At 37.4% G+C, this 18,856-nt stretch overlaps 1 protein-coding gene and 1 pseudogene across 1 annotated transcript; one reads left to right on the plus strand and one right to left on the minus strand.

Moving 5' to 3' along the window:
• The first annotated feature begins 2,797 nt into the window (after window positions 1–2,797).
• On the plus strand, window positions 2,798–3,744 carry LOC137741435 (putative CCR4-associated factor 1 homolog 9 pseudogene; annotated as a pseudogene).
• Window positions 3,745–14,421: 10,677 nt separating this feature from the next.
• On the minus strand, window positions 14,422–15,533 carry LOC137741298 (uncharacterized). The gene has a single exon (XM_068481020.2). It carries the CDS (start codon window positions 15,322–15,324, stop codon window positions 14,749–14,751), a length of 576 nt encoding a protein of 191 aa, XP_068337121.1. The 5' UTR covers window positions 15,325–15,533; the 3' UTR covers window positions 14,422–14,748.
• Window positions 15,534–18,856: the final 3,323 nt, after the last annotated feature.

Consider the following 18,856-nt stretch of genomic DNA (forward strand, 5'->3'; position numbering starts at 1 on the left):
CTAGTGGGTAGTTGAGTTGTTGTTTTGAATTTTGGGATGAAATTTTTTAAGGTGGGTAGGTTGTGACAGCCCGTCCCGAATTAATTGTACCGTAGGTATGAAATGACAATTTTGCCCTAGTGGTTATTTGTCATTTTGGGTGATTGTTTTGTGGCTTTGTTGGTTGCATCTGGACCAGACACTTTCATCCTCATCTCCTTCCCCATGTATCCCTCTCTGTCTCAAACTCTCTCTCTTCTTCTCCATTTGTACGGACGAGACCCAAAACCCTTGAAAACGTTGCAGATCGAGGTGGAAAATTGTACCTTTATGTTCGTGAGGATCATACGAGTCCAACCATACCAATTTCAGGTAAGGAATACTTCGATTTCACGTCAAACCAGGAATCTTCGATTTGGTCACTGTTCATGCACACGTGAAATGTTGTTTTTCAAGGAATTTAAAGCTTATAGGAAGCTTAGTGAGGTCCTCAGGAAGCTCGGGGTGGTTCGTTGGGTGGATTTGGACGTCAGGATCATGAGTTACAAGTTTGGCCGATTTTTCTTGAATTTCTCCAGCGACATCTCGTGATCTTTGAGGTTTCAAACAGGTATAATGTTATTTTACTCATCTCCAGCTTTCCATTGGTGCAAATTTCATAGAAATTGGTGAAAAAATGAGTGAGAATGAAAGGTTTAAAGTTTTTCCAAATTTTCTGCGACCGGTGCTTCGCCGGAAAAGACGACAGTACATTCCGTCAGTTTTGGACGGAATATGCTGATGCCGTCAGTGTGCCAGGCACGTGGCCGCGCGTGGGGGGCGCGTAGGTTAGTGCACTCGCAGGCGCGTGGCAGCGCATAGAGCATCGGAAAATTAATTTAAAAATATGGGGATGTTCGTGAGGTTGAGTAGATCACGTTGGTGTATTCATACACCCTATTTGAGCATTGTATGAGAAGTTATTACCTAGTTTTGATTATGTGCTTTGACATTTTTATAGTTGTTTCGCATATAGGTGAGACATATCCTGAGGACGAGCGCAGCCACTCAAGGCTCAGGGGTTACGACCCTTCCACATATCAGTGAGTGAGCTTTTGGTTTTCCGTATATACCTATATACTTGTGGTTTTTCCTGGAAAATGAAATAGAATGTTATTATGTTTTTAAAAGGCCATGCATAGTCTTTGCATACTTATTTATGCATGAATTGTAACGTATATGTATGTTTGGTGCTGCGGATGCACAGGTAAGTGCCAGGTAAGTTACAGTTATGGTTATGTTGTAGTAGTTATGTGAGATGCATAGAGAGCTCATAACCTGCACCCCCGGTGTTAGTGCTCCTGCCCCGAGTTAGGGCATAGTCCTTCACGTGATGTTCACCTCCCGCACCATATGCTCACCTTGGATCCAAGTTAGGTGCACAGTCCTGTCGTACATACCACTTTCGGTGGTTCCGACTCGTAGGTGACCCGTGATTATTCGCCCAATCTTCACGTGATCGTAGCACTTGAGCGTATTTATTTACACCCAATCCTGTCATATAGACCACTTTAGGTGGTTCCGACTCGTGTGCGGGTATAGTTAGTGAGTTGGGGATTTGAGCTCTAGATTCAGCCGTACAGGTCACATTAGGTGACTCTGGCTGACATGTTATTTATATTGATTAGCATACCTGGGTTACTTACACTTTATGTTGAAGTATTTGACATGGCATATTTCTGAACATGTTTTCGATATATGTGTATATCTTATTTTCTAGGAAACTATATAGGTTTTACAGCGAGGGGTTAGAGCTTTTGATAATGAAATGATTTTGAAAAGCTTTGTTTTTGCCTACTCACACTTTCTGTTTTGCGCCTCTCCAGGTTCTAGTTTGGATTGCTCGTTTAGTGGCTTGTGAGGAATCCACGCAGTGTAGGACCACCTCTGGGTCTGTTTAGTTAATGTTTGTTCCTTTGGACTACACTAGGCTTTCTGTGCTCTGAATATTGTTTATCACACTTACACTTGCACTTGTACGTTAGCTACATTGTTTTGTACTTTGGTTTTTATTTATTCGTACTTTTATTACTATCTTTTGCTTCCGTACTGTGCACATGGCTACGTCACCCTCACGTGACGGCCAACACGCCTCGACTCCGGTCGGGGTGTGTCAGGTACGTTCATGAAAACTCACCAAAAAATTATTGTACCAAACATGGGTACATTCTTCTTAAACACCAAAAAAAATGATATTAGGCTTAATAATATTATTAAATTTCTTCTTTTAAACTTGGCATAGATACATTCTCAAATCAACGAAATGGAATGTACCCATATAAGTTTAAAAAATAGATTAGAGAAAAGATTGAATGAATTTTATATACAAAAAAAATGGGTACATTTTATATTAAAAAAAGGTACATTTTTCATATAACAAATTGATATATTTAAGAATGGGTACATATAACATTAAAAAATTGAAAATTTAATTTAATGGGTACAAAACTTATGATAATTTTATTTTTTATACTTTGGAAATGTTTGAATTGAAAATTAATTAGAAGTTTAATAAGGATGTGAGTATTAAAACTCTAAATCAATTACTAATTTTTATTATAGAAATTATATAACTTACATGTAATTCATTAATATATTAATGTTAAAAATTTTGATGAAAATATAAAAACTGATAAAGTCTTAGTCAATAAACATTAGAAAGTAAGAACGGATAATAATTTTTCTTAAATTATATTTCCTCATAAGTAAGATAAAAAGGAAAGAACAACTACCAAATTCCTACACGCATATGGACTTTGATTCCCCAATTTCGAATGGGGATCCTAATGTCTCACTATATATACCAACATCCACTCTTCAGTCTTCACTCGTCCAATATCCACAAGCCTTCGTTGTTTAATTTGTTATTTAAATCAAACATGTGCCGCCGCAAAGTAAGTTCAACTTCGAGTTCCAAGTCGAAGCCGATCGCAATCCGACAAGTGTGGGCCCACAATCTAGAATCTGAGTTCGAACTAATTCGCCAAGTGATCGACGACTGCTCCTTTATTTCGATGGACACAGAATTCCCCGGACTAATATATCGACAGCCGTACAAACACGATACGCAGCCGACCGATCACTACAAAAACCTCAAATCCAACGTTGACGATCTCAACCTCATCCAGGTGGGCCTCACCCTCTCCGACTCCGGTGGCAACCTCCCCGACCTCGGCTCCCCGACGCCCTACATCTGGGAATTCAACTTCAACGACTTCGACATCGCCCGGGACCGCCACGCTTCAGACTCCATCCAGCTCCTCCGCCGCCAGGGAATCGACTTCGACCGCAACCTCTCCGACGGCATCGCGTCGGCCCGGTTCGCAGAGTTGATGATGTCGTCGGGACTCGTCTGCAACGACTCAGTGAGTTGGGTAGCGTTCCACGGCGCGTACGACTTTGGGTACTTGGTGAAGATCCTCACGGGCCAGAAGGAATTGCCGAGTGGCATGGAAGAGTTTTTGAGGATTGTGAGGGTGTTTTTCGGAAATAGAATTTATGACGTCAAGTACATGATTCGGTTCTGTAACAGCTTGTACGGAGGGCTGGACCAGGTGGCGAAGATTTTAAAGTTGGACCGGGCAGCCGGTAAGTGTCACCAGGCCGGTTCAGATAGCTTGCTGACGTGGCATGCGTTTCAGAAAATTATGGATGTGTATTTTATGAATGATGGCCCTGAGAAGCACGCGGGAGTCTTGTATGGATTAGAAGTGCTTTGATTTTTTATTTTTGTTTCTTAGGTAAAGCATCATAATTGTATTTTATTTATTTAATTGCAATTTGGTCAAGTAAAATCATGGTTCTAAAAACCGCTAGACGTTAGTCGGGCGACAAGTTAGGGCGTAGCGTCTAGGCAGTTAAACGGAGTCTAAACGAGCGCTTAGGCGTATTAGGCGGATTTAGATTTATTATATATTATATGATTATATAATTACTTATTTTATGTATCTAATATGATAGTCTAAGGGAAAAAAAACCATATTTAAATAATGCAGATAACATTTATATATAACATATATATATATATATATATATTTATTTATATCCCAACTTTTTAAAGATGACAAGACCATGCAATGCCAGTTGGTGGTTTCAAAATTAAAAACCGGTTCCACTCCACCTCTCTCACATTCCCCAATAACAAGACCACTGCAGTGTGCCAATGGTGGTATCAAAATTTAAAACTAGGTTCCACTCCCCAAGGTGGAGCCCAGATCAAAACCACATTTGACCCATTGGAAAGTGAAAATACCATGCCCATTCAACCCTTTCGTTTCTTCTTCTTCATTAGTGCTTTCAGAAGCTCAAAGCTAATCTGCAAGACTGCAACTTGAGCCCGCCGAGGCTCTCTCTCTCTCTCTCTCTCTCTCTCTCTTCGTACTCTCTCTTCCCTCATATGCTCATAGATGGCAAGCTTCAGAAGCTCGCCGAGGCTCTGCTTCTACGTACAACATTGAAAGTTGCAAATTTGTTGAGAGAGTTACAGCGATTTTGGGATTTGTAGCCGCCTTGACTGCCGCTTAGCACCGCCTAGAACGCTTGACGAGCTCCTAGGCAGCCGCCTAAATCCTCCCCGCCTTGAGTGAACGTTTTGGCCGAAATCAAGTCGGGGCACCACAGCCCAGCCCCTAGGCGACCACCTAGGCCGATTTTTAGAACACTGAGTAAAATTGCAATTTGGTCAAGTAAATTAACGTTTTAAAGTTCCAAACCACTTAATTGCATACTTTTATTTCTAATATATCCTACTATCAAACTATTTAAATTCAACATTCAACATATATGTAACCAAAAAAAAAAAATATATATATATATATATATCTGTTCGGTTTGGAATTCTTGAACCACTAATATGTAATCTTGTTCCCTTACCAAAAGTTCAAGATTGGTTTGGTATGGAGTCCCAAAAATTTTGGTATTATTTATTTGGGTATTGGATTGGAATTTTCAGAAAAAAAAATTCCAGCCCTTAGCAAAAGTGGATAAAAAGCAATTGTTTCTTTGTTTAGCCAAGGCTAGATCCATATTGGTATCGGACTGAGTTGGGACAGTTTTAGGCTAAAATTTCAGACCAAATGGAAGGATTGATTGGGCCAAACTATAAACCCACCAAACCAAACGGCCAAGATTTTGGTTGGTTTATGTTTTATGCTACACCAGTTTTCAAAGAGTGAATGCTATTTCAATGTACAAGATTAACGCACTTGCTCTCGCATAAAAATCCTAGTTATGTCTCCAAAATATATTATTATTAGTTCACATGCCAAAACACAATTGAACCTTAGCGAGCAAGCAATGGGAGATTTTGTTTGGATACTTACCCCGGTCGCCTTACTTGTTTGGTATCATTGTTTCCTCTCTTCATTGGTTCACATGCCAAACCTCTTCATTGGTTCTACGAAAATCTCGAGCCCAAACAATGATACCACTTGAATTAAAGAGTGGAATGATAATCACACAGTTTTCTTTTTTTTTTTCTCTGCACACCTATATTTAATCCTGTCCGTATAATCTATTGATTAGAATTAAAGTAGGATGTGTAAAAAATGAACATTGTTGTGCCATTATCTTTATAATAATAAAACTATGATAAAGAATAATGACCGACGACACATGCAAATTGTTAGTACTACAATATTCATTAGTAAGTAAAAGATGTTAAATTCAAATCTTATTAATTACGAGTTCAACTCAATCTATTCCTTCACCTCTTAATCTCAGCATTAATAAAAAGCGACGAACCTTAACTAAAAGGCTACGCCTTGTCGCCCATACACAAGCGACAAGCAAGCTTAACTTTGGTCCAGAACCATAAAAACCTCCTTGCTCTCTCATTTGCCTTTAGAGCACCCACTGTACCATCATTACAAAATTATGATATTTGCCCCCACTCTAATATGAGTTTGAGAATTAGACAGAAAAAAATGACTTTGAGGCACATTAATACGTTTTCCGTAAAGTGATATTTGCCCCCACTCTAATATAAGTTTTCTAACGAGTCTAAAGCAAATCACTTCCAGGATACAACAAAGTTTGAAATTTTAGTTTAGCAAGAACTGAAATTCCCTTAAAATCTTCTAAAAGGAAACTGTATGATTTTGATGGAGAGAAAGAGGATAAGAAAATATTGTTTGAAGAATTGTATATCCAAATATGCAGCCAATATGGGCTATTTATAAACCCTTTAAAGATGGATCAAAGTGTACATATAAAAGGTCATGACTTCCTGCATCATTGCCACCGAATGGATGCATCTTTTAATCAAAAAAACACAACCTGCTGCATCCTTTCATTTTCTGAAAGACAACCTGCTTCATCCTTTCATTTTTCCAAAAGGATGCAATCCTATTGTTCATCAGACAACTGCAGCCATGCTTCTTCAATCTGAGAGACACGCCAATTCATCAGAAAAAGGCACGGCCTGTAGCCAAAAGGCATATCACAGTATCACTGCAGCCTTTCCCCCTTTATCCCACTGTCAGCACCATATATATATATATATATATATATATATATATATATATATATATATATTCAATTCCAAGAGACATGGCATTGCAGCCAGTCTCTCACGCAACATCAGACACACACACACACACACACACACACACAGATATATATATATATATATATATATATATATATTAATGAAATACACCAACAATTTATTCCTATTTCAATAATATATATGCTGATATACTTAGAAACATCTAACAATTCTCCTCTATCTCAAAATATATAAAACTAGAAATATGATAATGAATCAATCTTTCTATCATTAATTTTAATCATACTCATATGCATGCATACAAAAAGGTATCTTTCGATTTTAACCTTCAATTAGTGTAAGTATCACAAGGTTTTAACAAAAACAATAGTGGCATTTCCATACCTTAAACTATGTATTTATCAGTCAAAACTGAAAAATGCTACACACATGATCATATTATAGCTTCCTTAGAGAAAATTTTGTATCTAGTTAGCACTATTATGACCCTGTGCTACATCCTGGTTTCATAAACATTTACAAGAGAAAACTTAAAAAGACTCTTGGTAGAAGCGGCACCACTTCTTATGTTTATATAGGTGAGGTTACTTGTATATGTTCCTGCTATTCGAACATCTCATATTATTATACCTCATTAAGAATTTAAATTTCATCCTCTATATCATAGCAGTATGCACTGACATTCTGGAATAGGCTATATAAATTATTCAGTGCTTATTCAAACCACTTATTAGTAACTTGTTATTACCCATTGAACTTTGGTCTAGTGATGTTCTAGGCAAAGTTGGGTTACCATTACTAGTGATTTATAGTAAAGGGTTTCAGCCTCATTCCACTAGATGTACTTTATACCATATCTCTCGAGAGTCCCTTAGTAAAATGATCTGCCAAATTTTTATTTGACCTTACATAAGTTATGTTAACAACTCCTTGTGTTATTAACTGTTTGACAAATTCATGTCTAAAGCTAATATGTCTAGATTTGTCGTTATATGCTTTGCTATAAGCTCTACACAATGTAGCTTGACTATCGCAATACAAAGAAATAGATGGCATTAGTTGTGGCCACAAGTCTATGTCGAACAATAAATCTCTCAACCATTCTGCTTCTTTGCATGCGACTGCTAATGCTATAAACTCAGATTCCATAGTGGAGTGTGATATAACAGTTTGCTTCTTTGATACCCAAGAAACAGTACATCCCCCAATAGTGAATATCCATCCTGTTTTGGATTTATTATCGCTTGCGCTAGTAATCCAACTAGCATCTAAGGACCCTTCTAGTACCGCTAGAAATCTTGAATAAAATAGACCCAATTAGTAGTCATTTTAAGATAACCAAAAACTCTACAAATTGCTTTCCAATATAAAGTGCTAGGGTTGCTAATATATCTTGAAAGCTTACAAACCGCAAATGCCATATCTGGCCTTGCGCTATGCGAAGCATACATCAATCCTCCAATTGCACTAGCATATTCAAGTTGAGCAACTGATCTGCCAAAATTTACTAGCATGTTGATTTTAGAGTCATAAGGGGTTGGTGCTTCTTTTATTTGCAAATGCTTATACTTTTGCAATATTTTTTCAACATACTGTGACTGGCACAATGCAAAACCCCATCATGTCTCCTTACTTTTATCCCTAAGATAGTATCCACTTCATTCAAATCTTTCATTTTGAAATTTGAATTTAGATACTTCTTAGTTTCAGATATAGCTTTCATGTTGGTCCCAAATATTAGTAAATCATCTACATATAAGCATATGACAACACCATATTCATCAGTGAATTTAGAATAAATACACTTATCGGCATTATTATGTCTAAAACCATTTGACAAAATGACAAAGTCCAATTTTTCATGCCATTGTTTTGGCGCTTGTTTTAGACCATATAGTGATTTCACTAATTTACAAACCTTCTTTTCATTACCAAGAAGAACAAATCCTTCCGGCTGCTCCATACAAACCTCTTCATCCAAATCTCCATTTAAAAAGGCTGTTTTCACATCCATTTGATGTACATATAGGTTATATACGGATGCTAAAGCAAACAACACTCTAATGGAGGTGATTCTTGCAACTGGTGCATAGGTGTCAAAGTAGTCAACTTCCATTTTCTGTTTAAAACCTTTGGCTACCAATCGGGCTTTGAAGGTTTGCAGAGAACCATCAGTATTATATTTTCTTCTAAACACCCACTTACAACCAATTGGTTTGGATCCATGTGGTAAGTCAACCAAAGTTCAAGTTTGGTTTGATAACTATGAGTTCATCTCATCATCTATAGCTTCTTTCCAGAAAGTTGCATCTCTAGAAATCGTTGCTTCTTTTAAGGTTACAAGATCTCCTTCTACATTTAAAATGAAAGGTATTTTATGTCGAACCTTTTCTCTGTTTCCTTCCACCAAAAATAAAATGGCTTCTGAAGATATAAAATCAGGACCTAAATTCTTTTCTTTTCTGACCCTTTGACTTTGCATACATTCTAGAACCTCTTTCGGTTCCTTTCTCTTTTTGGTGCCGAAAAATGAACTGGGATTTTCTTTCGACACTAATTGTTGATCATGTTTTTCAACTGAACTAGGACTAGGGTCATTATAAAATTTATCCTCAAAGAACTCTACATCTCTTGACTCAACAATGACATTTGAGTTCACTTCAAGCAATTTGTATGCTTTAGACTTCTGGGCATATCCCACAAAAATACTTTTTATGCCTCTAGGACCTAATTTGGATCTTTTAGGGTCGTGAGACCTATAAAAGGACAAACACCCCCAAACTCTTAAATAATCCAAATTTGGCTTTCTGCCATTCCATACTTCATATGGTGACACATGAGTTTTCTTAGAGGTAATTCTGTTTTGTATATGGCATGCTGCAAGAAGAGCTTCACCTCATAAATATGTAGGAACATTTGCACTTATGATCATTGAATTAATCATATCAATGAGTGTCTTATTCTTTCTTTCTGCTAAGCCATTTTGTTGTGGAGTGTAAGGTGCAGTTTTCTGATGAATGATTCCATGTTCTTCACAAAACAAAGAGAATTCATTTGAAAAATATTCACCACCTCTATCACTCCTAAGGATTTTAATTTTCCTTTCCTTTTGGTTTTCAACTTCAGCCTTATATCATTTGAAAAACTCAAAGGCTTCATCTTTATTAGACATTAACTAAACATAAGTAAATCTAGAACAGTCATCAATGAAAGTAATAAAATAGCGTTTTCCTCCTCTAGTTAAAATACCATTAAACTCACATATATCAGAATGAACTAAATCTAATATTTCAGTATTTCTTTCTACTTTTTGAAAAGGTTTCTTTGTAATTTTAGCTTGTGTGCAGATTTCACAATTTTTAATTGCAACATCTTTACAAGAAATTAAGCCATGTTTAGACAAATATTTTAAAGATCTATAATTTAAATGTGCTAAACGAGAATGCCATAAAGTAGAAGAAGAGTCAACAATATAGACAGAAGAATTCACTTTATTGATACTGAGTTTGAACATTCCATCAAATGAATAACCCTTGCCAACAAATACACCATTCTTTGACAGTATAAATTTGTCAGCTTCCAACACCACTTTTACACAGTAGATTTGCAGATACAAGATTCTTCTTAATGTCTGGGACATGAAAAACATTTGTCAGAGTCATTGTTTTTCCAGAAGTGAATTGTAGTTCAACAGTCCATTTTCCAAGAACCTTAGCATCATTGTGATTGCACATTAGTACTTCTTGACCATTCTCTTCGGTTTTGTAGATTTTGAATTGTGCTCTATCATTGCAAACATGTATGGTAGCACCAAAATCAAGCAACCAGTCAGAAGATTTAACGGCTACAACCATGTTCAATTCAGTGATCATGCCAATTTGCATTTCAGACACCATAGCAATTATATCTTCAGTATGAGTTTCTTCTACCATATTTGCTTTATTTAATTTAGCGTCCTTATTTTTCTTGAACCTGCAATCACGAATAAAGTGGCCTTTCTTTCCACAATGGTGGCAAGTTGCATTTTTCTTGCCACTGTTGGTGCCCAAGGATGTCTTTTTTAACTTTCCTAGGTTATTTGCTTTCAAGTTCTTTTTGAACTTACTATTGCTCCTTTCAACATAATTAATCTTAGTGAAGTCTTGTGAGGAAAAATATTTTTCTCATTTTCTCGTTTCCTCTTCAATTTGGATCCCCTTCAAGAGATCTTGGAGACTTATATCTTCTGCCATGTGCAAAAGCTTCTTTCTATAATTGTTCCATCCAGGGGGCAATTTTGACATGATAGCCCTACTTGCAATGCATCCGGAACAATTATTTTGACTTCACGAAGCTTTGTGACCAAAAGTAATAAATCTTAAACTTGGTGCACAATGGATTTTCCATCAGTCGTAGTGAATTCATAGAACTTAAACATGATAAATTTATCTATACCTTTTTTCTCCGATGTATACTTCTCTTTAAGAGCATTCCATATTTCACTTGGAGATTGAGTTGTAGAAAATAAATTGTAAAGCCGATCCGACAAAGTATTCAGGATATGTCTTCTGCACATCAATTCATCGTCTTCACGCTTCTTTCTGTTGGCAATAATTTGTTCACTATCTGAATCATTAGGTTCAGGAATTGGCTGTAGATTTCGATCAAGAACATAGGCAATTTTCAGGGCCGTCAACATCCAGCGTATCTTGTCCTTCCAGCGCATGAAATTGGTTCCGTCAAACTTGTCCAAGTTTCCAAAAAGCACTGTCGTTCATTGCAAACAAAGCCATAGTTTCGAACATCTTCTCCATTTCAAATATCACTTTAAGATTGTAAGAATAAGGTTGAGAATTAAACAGAAAAAAATGACTTTGAGGCACGTTAATACTTTTTCCTTAAAGTGATATTTGCCCCCACTCTAATATGAGTTTGTTAATGGGTCTAAAGCAAATCACTTCCAGGATACAACAAAGTTTGGAATTTTAGTTTAGCAAGAACTGAAATTCTCTTAAAATCTTCTAAAATGAAACTGTATGATTTTGATGGAAAGAAAGAGAATAAGAAAATATTGTTTGAAGAATTATATATCCAAATATGCAGCGAACATGGGCTATTTATAGATACTATAGAACCCTTTAAAGATGGATCAAAGTGTGCATGTAAAAGGTCATGACTTCCTGCATCAGTGCCACCGAACGGATGCATCTTTTAATAAATAAAAAACACAACCTGCTGCATCCTTTCATTTTCTGAAAGACAACCTGCTTCATCCTTTCATTTTTCCGAAAGGATGCAATCCTATTGTTCATCAGACAACTGCAGCCATGCTTCTTCAATCTAAGAGACACGTCAATTCATCAGAAAAAAGCACGGCCTGCAGCCAAAAGGCATATCACTGCAGCCTTTCTCCCTTTATCCCACTGTCAGCACCATATATATTCAATTCCAAGAGACATGGCATTGCAGCCAGTCTCTCACGCAACATCATACACACACACACACACACACACACATATATATTAATGAAATACACCAACACATTTGCCTTTAGAGCACCCACTGTACCATCATTACAAAATTATGGACGGGTCATAATACCCCTCTTAAGAAATTTTTATCCCCAAATTTCTACATTACACAGAGGTACAACTAAAGAAACAAACGTGAATAAAAGCTCTGTCTCCCAAGTTGCCTCGTCAAATGACTTTCACAAGTTTGACAGTTTTGTTCCTTAGAACCTTTTCCTTCTAGTCAAATTTTGCTTGATCTCCAAGGGCTGGGGCTGGATAACATTCGAAGGGTCAGAGACATATCTTTGTAAGCATGGAAACCTGGAAAACATTGTGCACCTTCGACAACTTTAGAGTTTAGAGGTAAGTCAAGTCGGTCCACAACCTCACCAATTCGCTCAATTATCTGGTATGGACCAATGTGGGGTAAACTTACCTTTCCCCTTTACCCAAAGCCAACAACACCTCTGCACAATGACAACATTTGGAACACCCAGTCACCGACGTGGTACCTCAAGCCCACACCATTGCCTTAGGCTGTGCTCCAGTGCTCACAGTACCCACTGTGGACTCTGCTCATGTGCTCTCGGCCCAACCTTCAGGGCTGACAGAACCTAGGCTTCTGCCTCCCTCTGCTTTTGTCCTCTCTACCCAACATTCATGGTTGATAGAATCTAGGCCCCTGCCTCCCCTGCATCCGTTTGGGTCCACGGCCAGTGGGCCTTCTCCTTACTTGTGCCCACTTCGCAACCCATTCCTTTAGCTCATGCGTACAAAATCATGCCATGGCGACCAAATCTCAAACAAGGCCTTCTCGGCCGAAATTCGCACAGACGGAATTGTACCCTACCCTTTACCTCATAAACTTACTATTTGCTTTCACTGTTCTTATGTAGCCCACTTGTTTTACCCACATTGTTCATATTCCTAAGTGGTGCGATGCCATAACGGATGAATTCAATGCCAAAAATCAAACATGGACATTGGCCCGTCACCACAATTTTGTTGGTTGCAAATGGGTCTTCAAGATCAATGCCTTGCTAATAGTTCCATAGAATGGTCGCCCCTGGTGGCCAAGGGTTTTCATTGTCAAACCCGCTACCTCCTGTATGTTTCTTTGCTTGGATATCACTCATGGTTGGTCCATTTGTCAATTGGATGTCGAAAATGGCTTTTTGTGTGTCTATATGGTGCAGCCATGCGATTTTGTTGATACTCAAAAGCCACACTACTTCTACAAAGTTCATAAAGCTATTTATGGTCTCAAGAAGACTCATCGTCCCTAGTTTCAACGGTTCAGTTCATTTTTTATTCGTCAAGTTTTTGTTTAGAGTCAAGCTAATCCTTCCCCTTTCACTTTTCATCAGTTTACTGTACCTTGGTAGTATTGATTTATGTTAATGATATAGTTTTGACTAGTGATAATCAGGATGCTCTTACTCACTTCATTGCGTTGTTGGCCAAAGAATTTGTTGTCAAAGATCTTGAGCTGCTCCATTATTTTCTGGTATTGTGGTAGCCACAATAATCCCTTTGGCCTTCATTTATCTCAGACCAAATATGTCGTTGATACTTTCAAGCGGTCTAATATGGTTGGCTGCAAGCCATGCTCACAACCATTGCTAGCCGTGCCCAGTATTCCAATCAAGGTGACTCCCATTTACCGATGCTACAGAGTTCCGTCAACTGCTTGGTTCTTATCAGTATCTCATCGACACGCCTTGACGTTGCCTTTGCGGTTAATCATGTTGCTCAATTTATGGCTAACCTTGTGCATTACATCTTATTGCTGCTAAGCGTATTCTTCGTTAAATGAATCGGAATACATGGCTTTTGCTTATGCATGTGCAGAATCAATTTGGTTATCTTATGTTCTTCGTGAATTGGATTATCATTTTGTTTAAGGGATTGGCTATCAATTTGGTTATCAAATAGTCATATATAACTTGTGTATTGGACTAAAATTTAAGGGATTGGCTAAATATTTATATAAATTGTATCTAACTTATGGTAAGCATATTAAATAATCTAAGTATTGTAGTTAAATTCCAAAATAATAGGAATGATATAACAACTAGAGTCAAATTTAACTTCAAAATTGACTATAGCTTTAAGTTTAAACTGAAATAGCCTCACCAACCAAACATAGTCATTTACCCAAAACTAAAATACCAAACATAGAAAGCAAGGAGGCGGTATTCCTCTTCACGAGGTCTTAACTGCAATTCTCGTCAAATACAAATTTAAATCACATTATTATTAATTTATTGTAAAGTTAAACCCACTTCTTTTATTTTAATGTAAATAATATACTTCATTTCTTTTAATGTAAATAATATCATTTGTTAAAAAAATAAATCAGACATCGAAAACGAGGACAATGAGTGCTCAACTACAAAATCATTAATTAAAACTACACAGTTAGTATTGAATGTAAATGTTGGAAATTGTACACTCACATAAAATGCCAATAAAATAAAATACGATTATATCAACAACTCTGCATATTGCTACTTAAAACTACTGTCCATCCAGGCAAAAACCCAATAACTACCAAATATCTCACTTTTTTTACTTCTCCGTTGAATTTATGAGTAATGAATTTTCCCAACCTACCCCACGCCTCTGAATTTCCTCCTCCCCCCACTTTCCCATCAATTTTCCTCCTCCCCCACTTTCCCATCAATTCAATGCTTCACATGGCCGCGGCATGTGGAACCCATCTGGTATTCACATGATCATCGGCTTCTCGCTTTCTCTGATGAGGTCGTTCCAGATTTGTGTGAATGCTCGGATGATAACATCATGATGGGATGCAGAGTTGAGCTCCAGAAAGCAGCTGAGCAGCTCCTGCAGATCGTCCTTCGAGTAAATCTGCTGCTCCACAATCATCTGCAGCATCGACTGCCTGAAATCCTTATAAGGATCGTTTGATTCCTTCACCACCGCAATGCTGTCGTGGACTTTCATCGTATTCGGGCTCGAAATCTTTGTGTTCTTAGGATTCGTACTCTCCGCCGAATCAGATGGGTGTGACTGCGAGGAGGAGCTGTTGTTGTTAAAAGAAACGGTGGTAGAGGTGCACCGGTCTTCGTTGTCGTCCTCAACTGTGAAGCTCTTGCCATTTTGATCTCCGGAACTTGAAGAGGAGAGGGATCGGTGAATAGGGTTTTTGTGGGTTTGGATTTTGGGTTTTGGGGTCGGCTCGTACACGTCGGAAAGCTTCGGCCTTCCGCAACCGCAGGCTGCAACATTGGCTGTGAGAATGGTTGTAAGAAGCTTCTTCTTTTTGCTTGATGAAGACATTGAAGTTGGGGGAGGGGGGGGGGGGGGGAGATGTAAAGAGACTCCTTATTTTGGTTTATCTGCCTTGAGAGAGAGGTGTGTGGGTGAGAAAGTATTGTTGGTTGGAGTCCTTTGCGGGAATCAATATTTTGATCTGGCAAGAAATGTGTGGGAACGAGAGAGAAGGTTTTTTTCAAGGACTCTTTTTTTCATGAGGGCATTTGACTTGAGGTAGCGGTTTTGTGGAGATAAAGTTAGCTTAAAAGCATAGCATGTGACCTTGGAAAGATAAAGATTCTTCCTTTTCAAGTTTATCCAATTTTTCTTCTACGAATAACTGGGTAGACTGAAAAATAAAGATGAGACGCTAAAAGATTGATTTACTCTTTTCTTTTTTTTTTTTTTTTTTTTTTTTTTTTAGATTAAGGATATATTCATTAATCAGGTAGAACACGTATAAATAAAAGGGATATGATGCGAACAATGGATTTTGATAAAATTTTTGTGAGGGATTTCAACTCGGTTGAAAGGAAAAAGAGCATCTTCATTAAATTAAGTAGTAAGACTATCCTCAAAAAAAATATCAGAGATTACATTTAGAGGTTTTTCAAACCATGAGACTTGATCATCTAAAATTAAACCCAATCTCGCAAGTCGATAGGTAACCTTATTCGTATCGCGTCGACCAAACCTAACTTTCCAATCTGGAACGGACTTTAGAATCAGTCGAGCAGCATTTAAAATGTGCCCAAAAGCACCATTACACGCCACTGCTCCATCAGATTGGAGAGCATCGATGACTAAAGATGCATCACCTTGCTCTTAATAGGAGAGGCCCCAAACTATGAGCAAAACTCACTGCATTTTACTCTTAAAAATTAAAATGAAACGATGAGTGTTTTGTTAATAAGTCAGATTACTTGATAGGATAGACTACCGAAGATAAAGCCAAGTTAATCATCTATATATCTCTTTTTTTAGCGCATCTTTAACCATATTCCAACAGTCCATTTTGAAATAAATACCGCAGTTTAGATACTATACACTATTTTTCTACTGCTACATGTATATAGAGAAAGAGAAAAAAAATTTATAGGGAAAGAGAAAAAAACAAAAAAAGGGAAGTGTTATTAGCATTTCAAAAATCTTATTCTACACTCCTCACAAATGTATTTTTCTTTCCTAATATAGAAAATTTGGAATGTAGAATGAGATTTTTAAAGTGCTAATAACAATTCCAAAAAAATGTGTAGTTATCATTTTTTTAATGTATTATTTTGAAAGGAATTGTGGTTATTATTTTCGTGTGCATTATTATGCAAGAACTGGTTATATAAATTAGAAACCAAAACTGATTTTTATTGGCCTTCTTTATAAAATAAATAGAGTTTATCAACCACTTATTTGTTTTTTGTTTCTTAAATACGATAGTAATAACTTACAACGTCGACTAATGATCCCAGATTCTAGACTTGAAACCTTGGAGTCAATAAAAGATTTTGGATTTTGAAGGGACAATGACACAAGGATCCTCGAATTGGAAGAAAGAAAAATCGCATTAATCGAGATGTGAGACACTCTCTGGTTTCCAACCTTGCAAACTCCTTTGCCGCTGGCCCTAGCCTTTGGCTTGAGTGCTGGTGGCTATCCTTGTGCCAAGTTTCTTATTCTCCTATTTCCTTCTTTTTCCTGATCCTCTTCTCTTTTTTTCAATTTTCCCCTGAGATTTTTTTTCAGTTTCCTTGAGCTTTGTCTCAAATTTTTCCGTGAGATTGTCTCACTTTTGGGCTTCATGTCCCTCCTTTCCACCCCTCCTTCTCATCTGGCTGTTCTTTTCCAAACTCAAAATTGCATCTCCCCTCACTTTTCCCTTTGCCTCCCTTCCCCTAAACCATCCCCACCCCATCATTCGCTCTGATTTGCGAACTCTGGACCGAATATGGTTGCCAAATTTATTTCCCTCCTTCACTGTCACCCCCCTCCCCCCCCCCCCCCCCCCAAAAAGCGGCTTGCTGGATTTCCATCGAGGCCAAGTGTACTGCAACTTCGGCCAAAGTAAGGGTATTTTACATACCCCATAGCCTCACCTTCTACCCATGTGTTACTATGTTTGTATATATTTGTAGGGATTCGTGAATAAGATTTGGATCTGGTGACTATCTTTTGGCTTTGCGTCTTTGGTGAAGAAATCTGGATGTGGTGTGATTCTTGTTGCGGGTTTGGTACTTTTGTGTTGCGATGTCTTGTTCGTTTTCACCACTCGGTCATTTTCTCTAATGTTGCTGCTTCGATAATTGCTGGTAAGACTTTCGTGGCAGTGACGGCGCCGGACACTGCTTTCTGCAATTGGAAATTAGGGATTTGGGTTTCCATTTTAGTTTATTTAATTAGGTAGGGCTTTTATGTATTTGTTCCCCCCAATGTATTTGGATTATTTTGTCTTCCATTGTGTTGGCTTGTAACCTTTTATAGGATTAATTAAATTATCTTTTTAGACCAAAAAAATATATATATCGCATTAATGACAAACAACTCGGAACACGGGAAGTACACCTCATGTTATAAAATAAGTGGACCACATGATGACTTAATTTAGAGATGCTTTTATTGTGCGTATCCCTCTACTTATATTATGATATGTGGTGTACTGTCATGTGTTCTATTCTAATTGTACTGAAAATTTTCTCTTTAATTGGAATTCGAAAAAAGTCATGTGGTATTCTTTTCCTTTTTTTACTATACTTTGTACCCTAAGAATAGAAATGCATAATGACTTGTTTTGAAGTGTCAATATCAAATTTCAAAGGAAAATAAAAAGAATGTTTATTACCTCGACATAAAGAGTTTAACTCATCACTCGTTATCCTTAGATCAAGAGGCATCGAGAAACCCTTAATGTAATTGTAGATCTCTTTTTAGAGGATAGTGTTAATATACAACCATTTGAAGCGTGATACTCTTTTTCTTTTGATCGGTTGAAAAAACACCAATATTTCAAAGGTACTCATCACTTTTTATAAACTAATAGAGTTACCTTATTTGGTGGTTTTTCCATGAAAGTCCACCCTTTTAGGGGCCAGAAAAACTCACAGAGGCATTTTAACCTCCTCCTGACCACCATCGTGTGATTCACCATCGTCAGGAATCGAACCCAGGACGTGCCATATGAAATACAGGCCTGAAATTCATCCCCAACCACTAAGCCCCGTGGTGATTTCATTTTAACCATTTCCAAAGTGTTTGAATAAGAGTAATGTTACAGTTACCATCTATTTGCACTATCTCTCTAATAGAGGTAGAACCCGCTAACACATGCAATTTCATCTCGATTAGAGAGATGGTAACTAAATGGTAAGAATAGCATTTTTGTTTGACTAAACCTCTTTAGCTCCACATATATTTCATAAAAAGATAGTAGTGTTGCAGTCCTATTAGATTAAGAATGTGATTGTGTAAATCCTAGTGTATCTAGGGATATCTTGGAATATTCCCTAAGGTTAGTTATTATCCTACTAGAGTTGTAATCCTATTAGCGTAGGGATTTAACCTTCCC

Source organism: Pyrus communis, chromosome 11 (assembly GCF_041283825.1).
Source record: "Pyrus communis isolate YQ-2024b chromosome 11, ASM4128382v1, whole genome shotgun sequence".
Lineage (NCBI taxonomy): Eukaryota > Viridiplantae > Streptophyta > Magnoliopsida > Rosales > Rosaceae > Pyrus > Pyrus communis.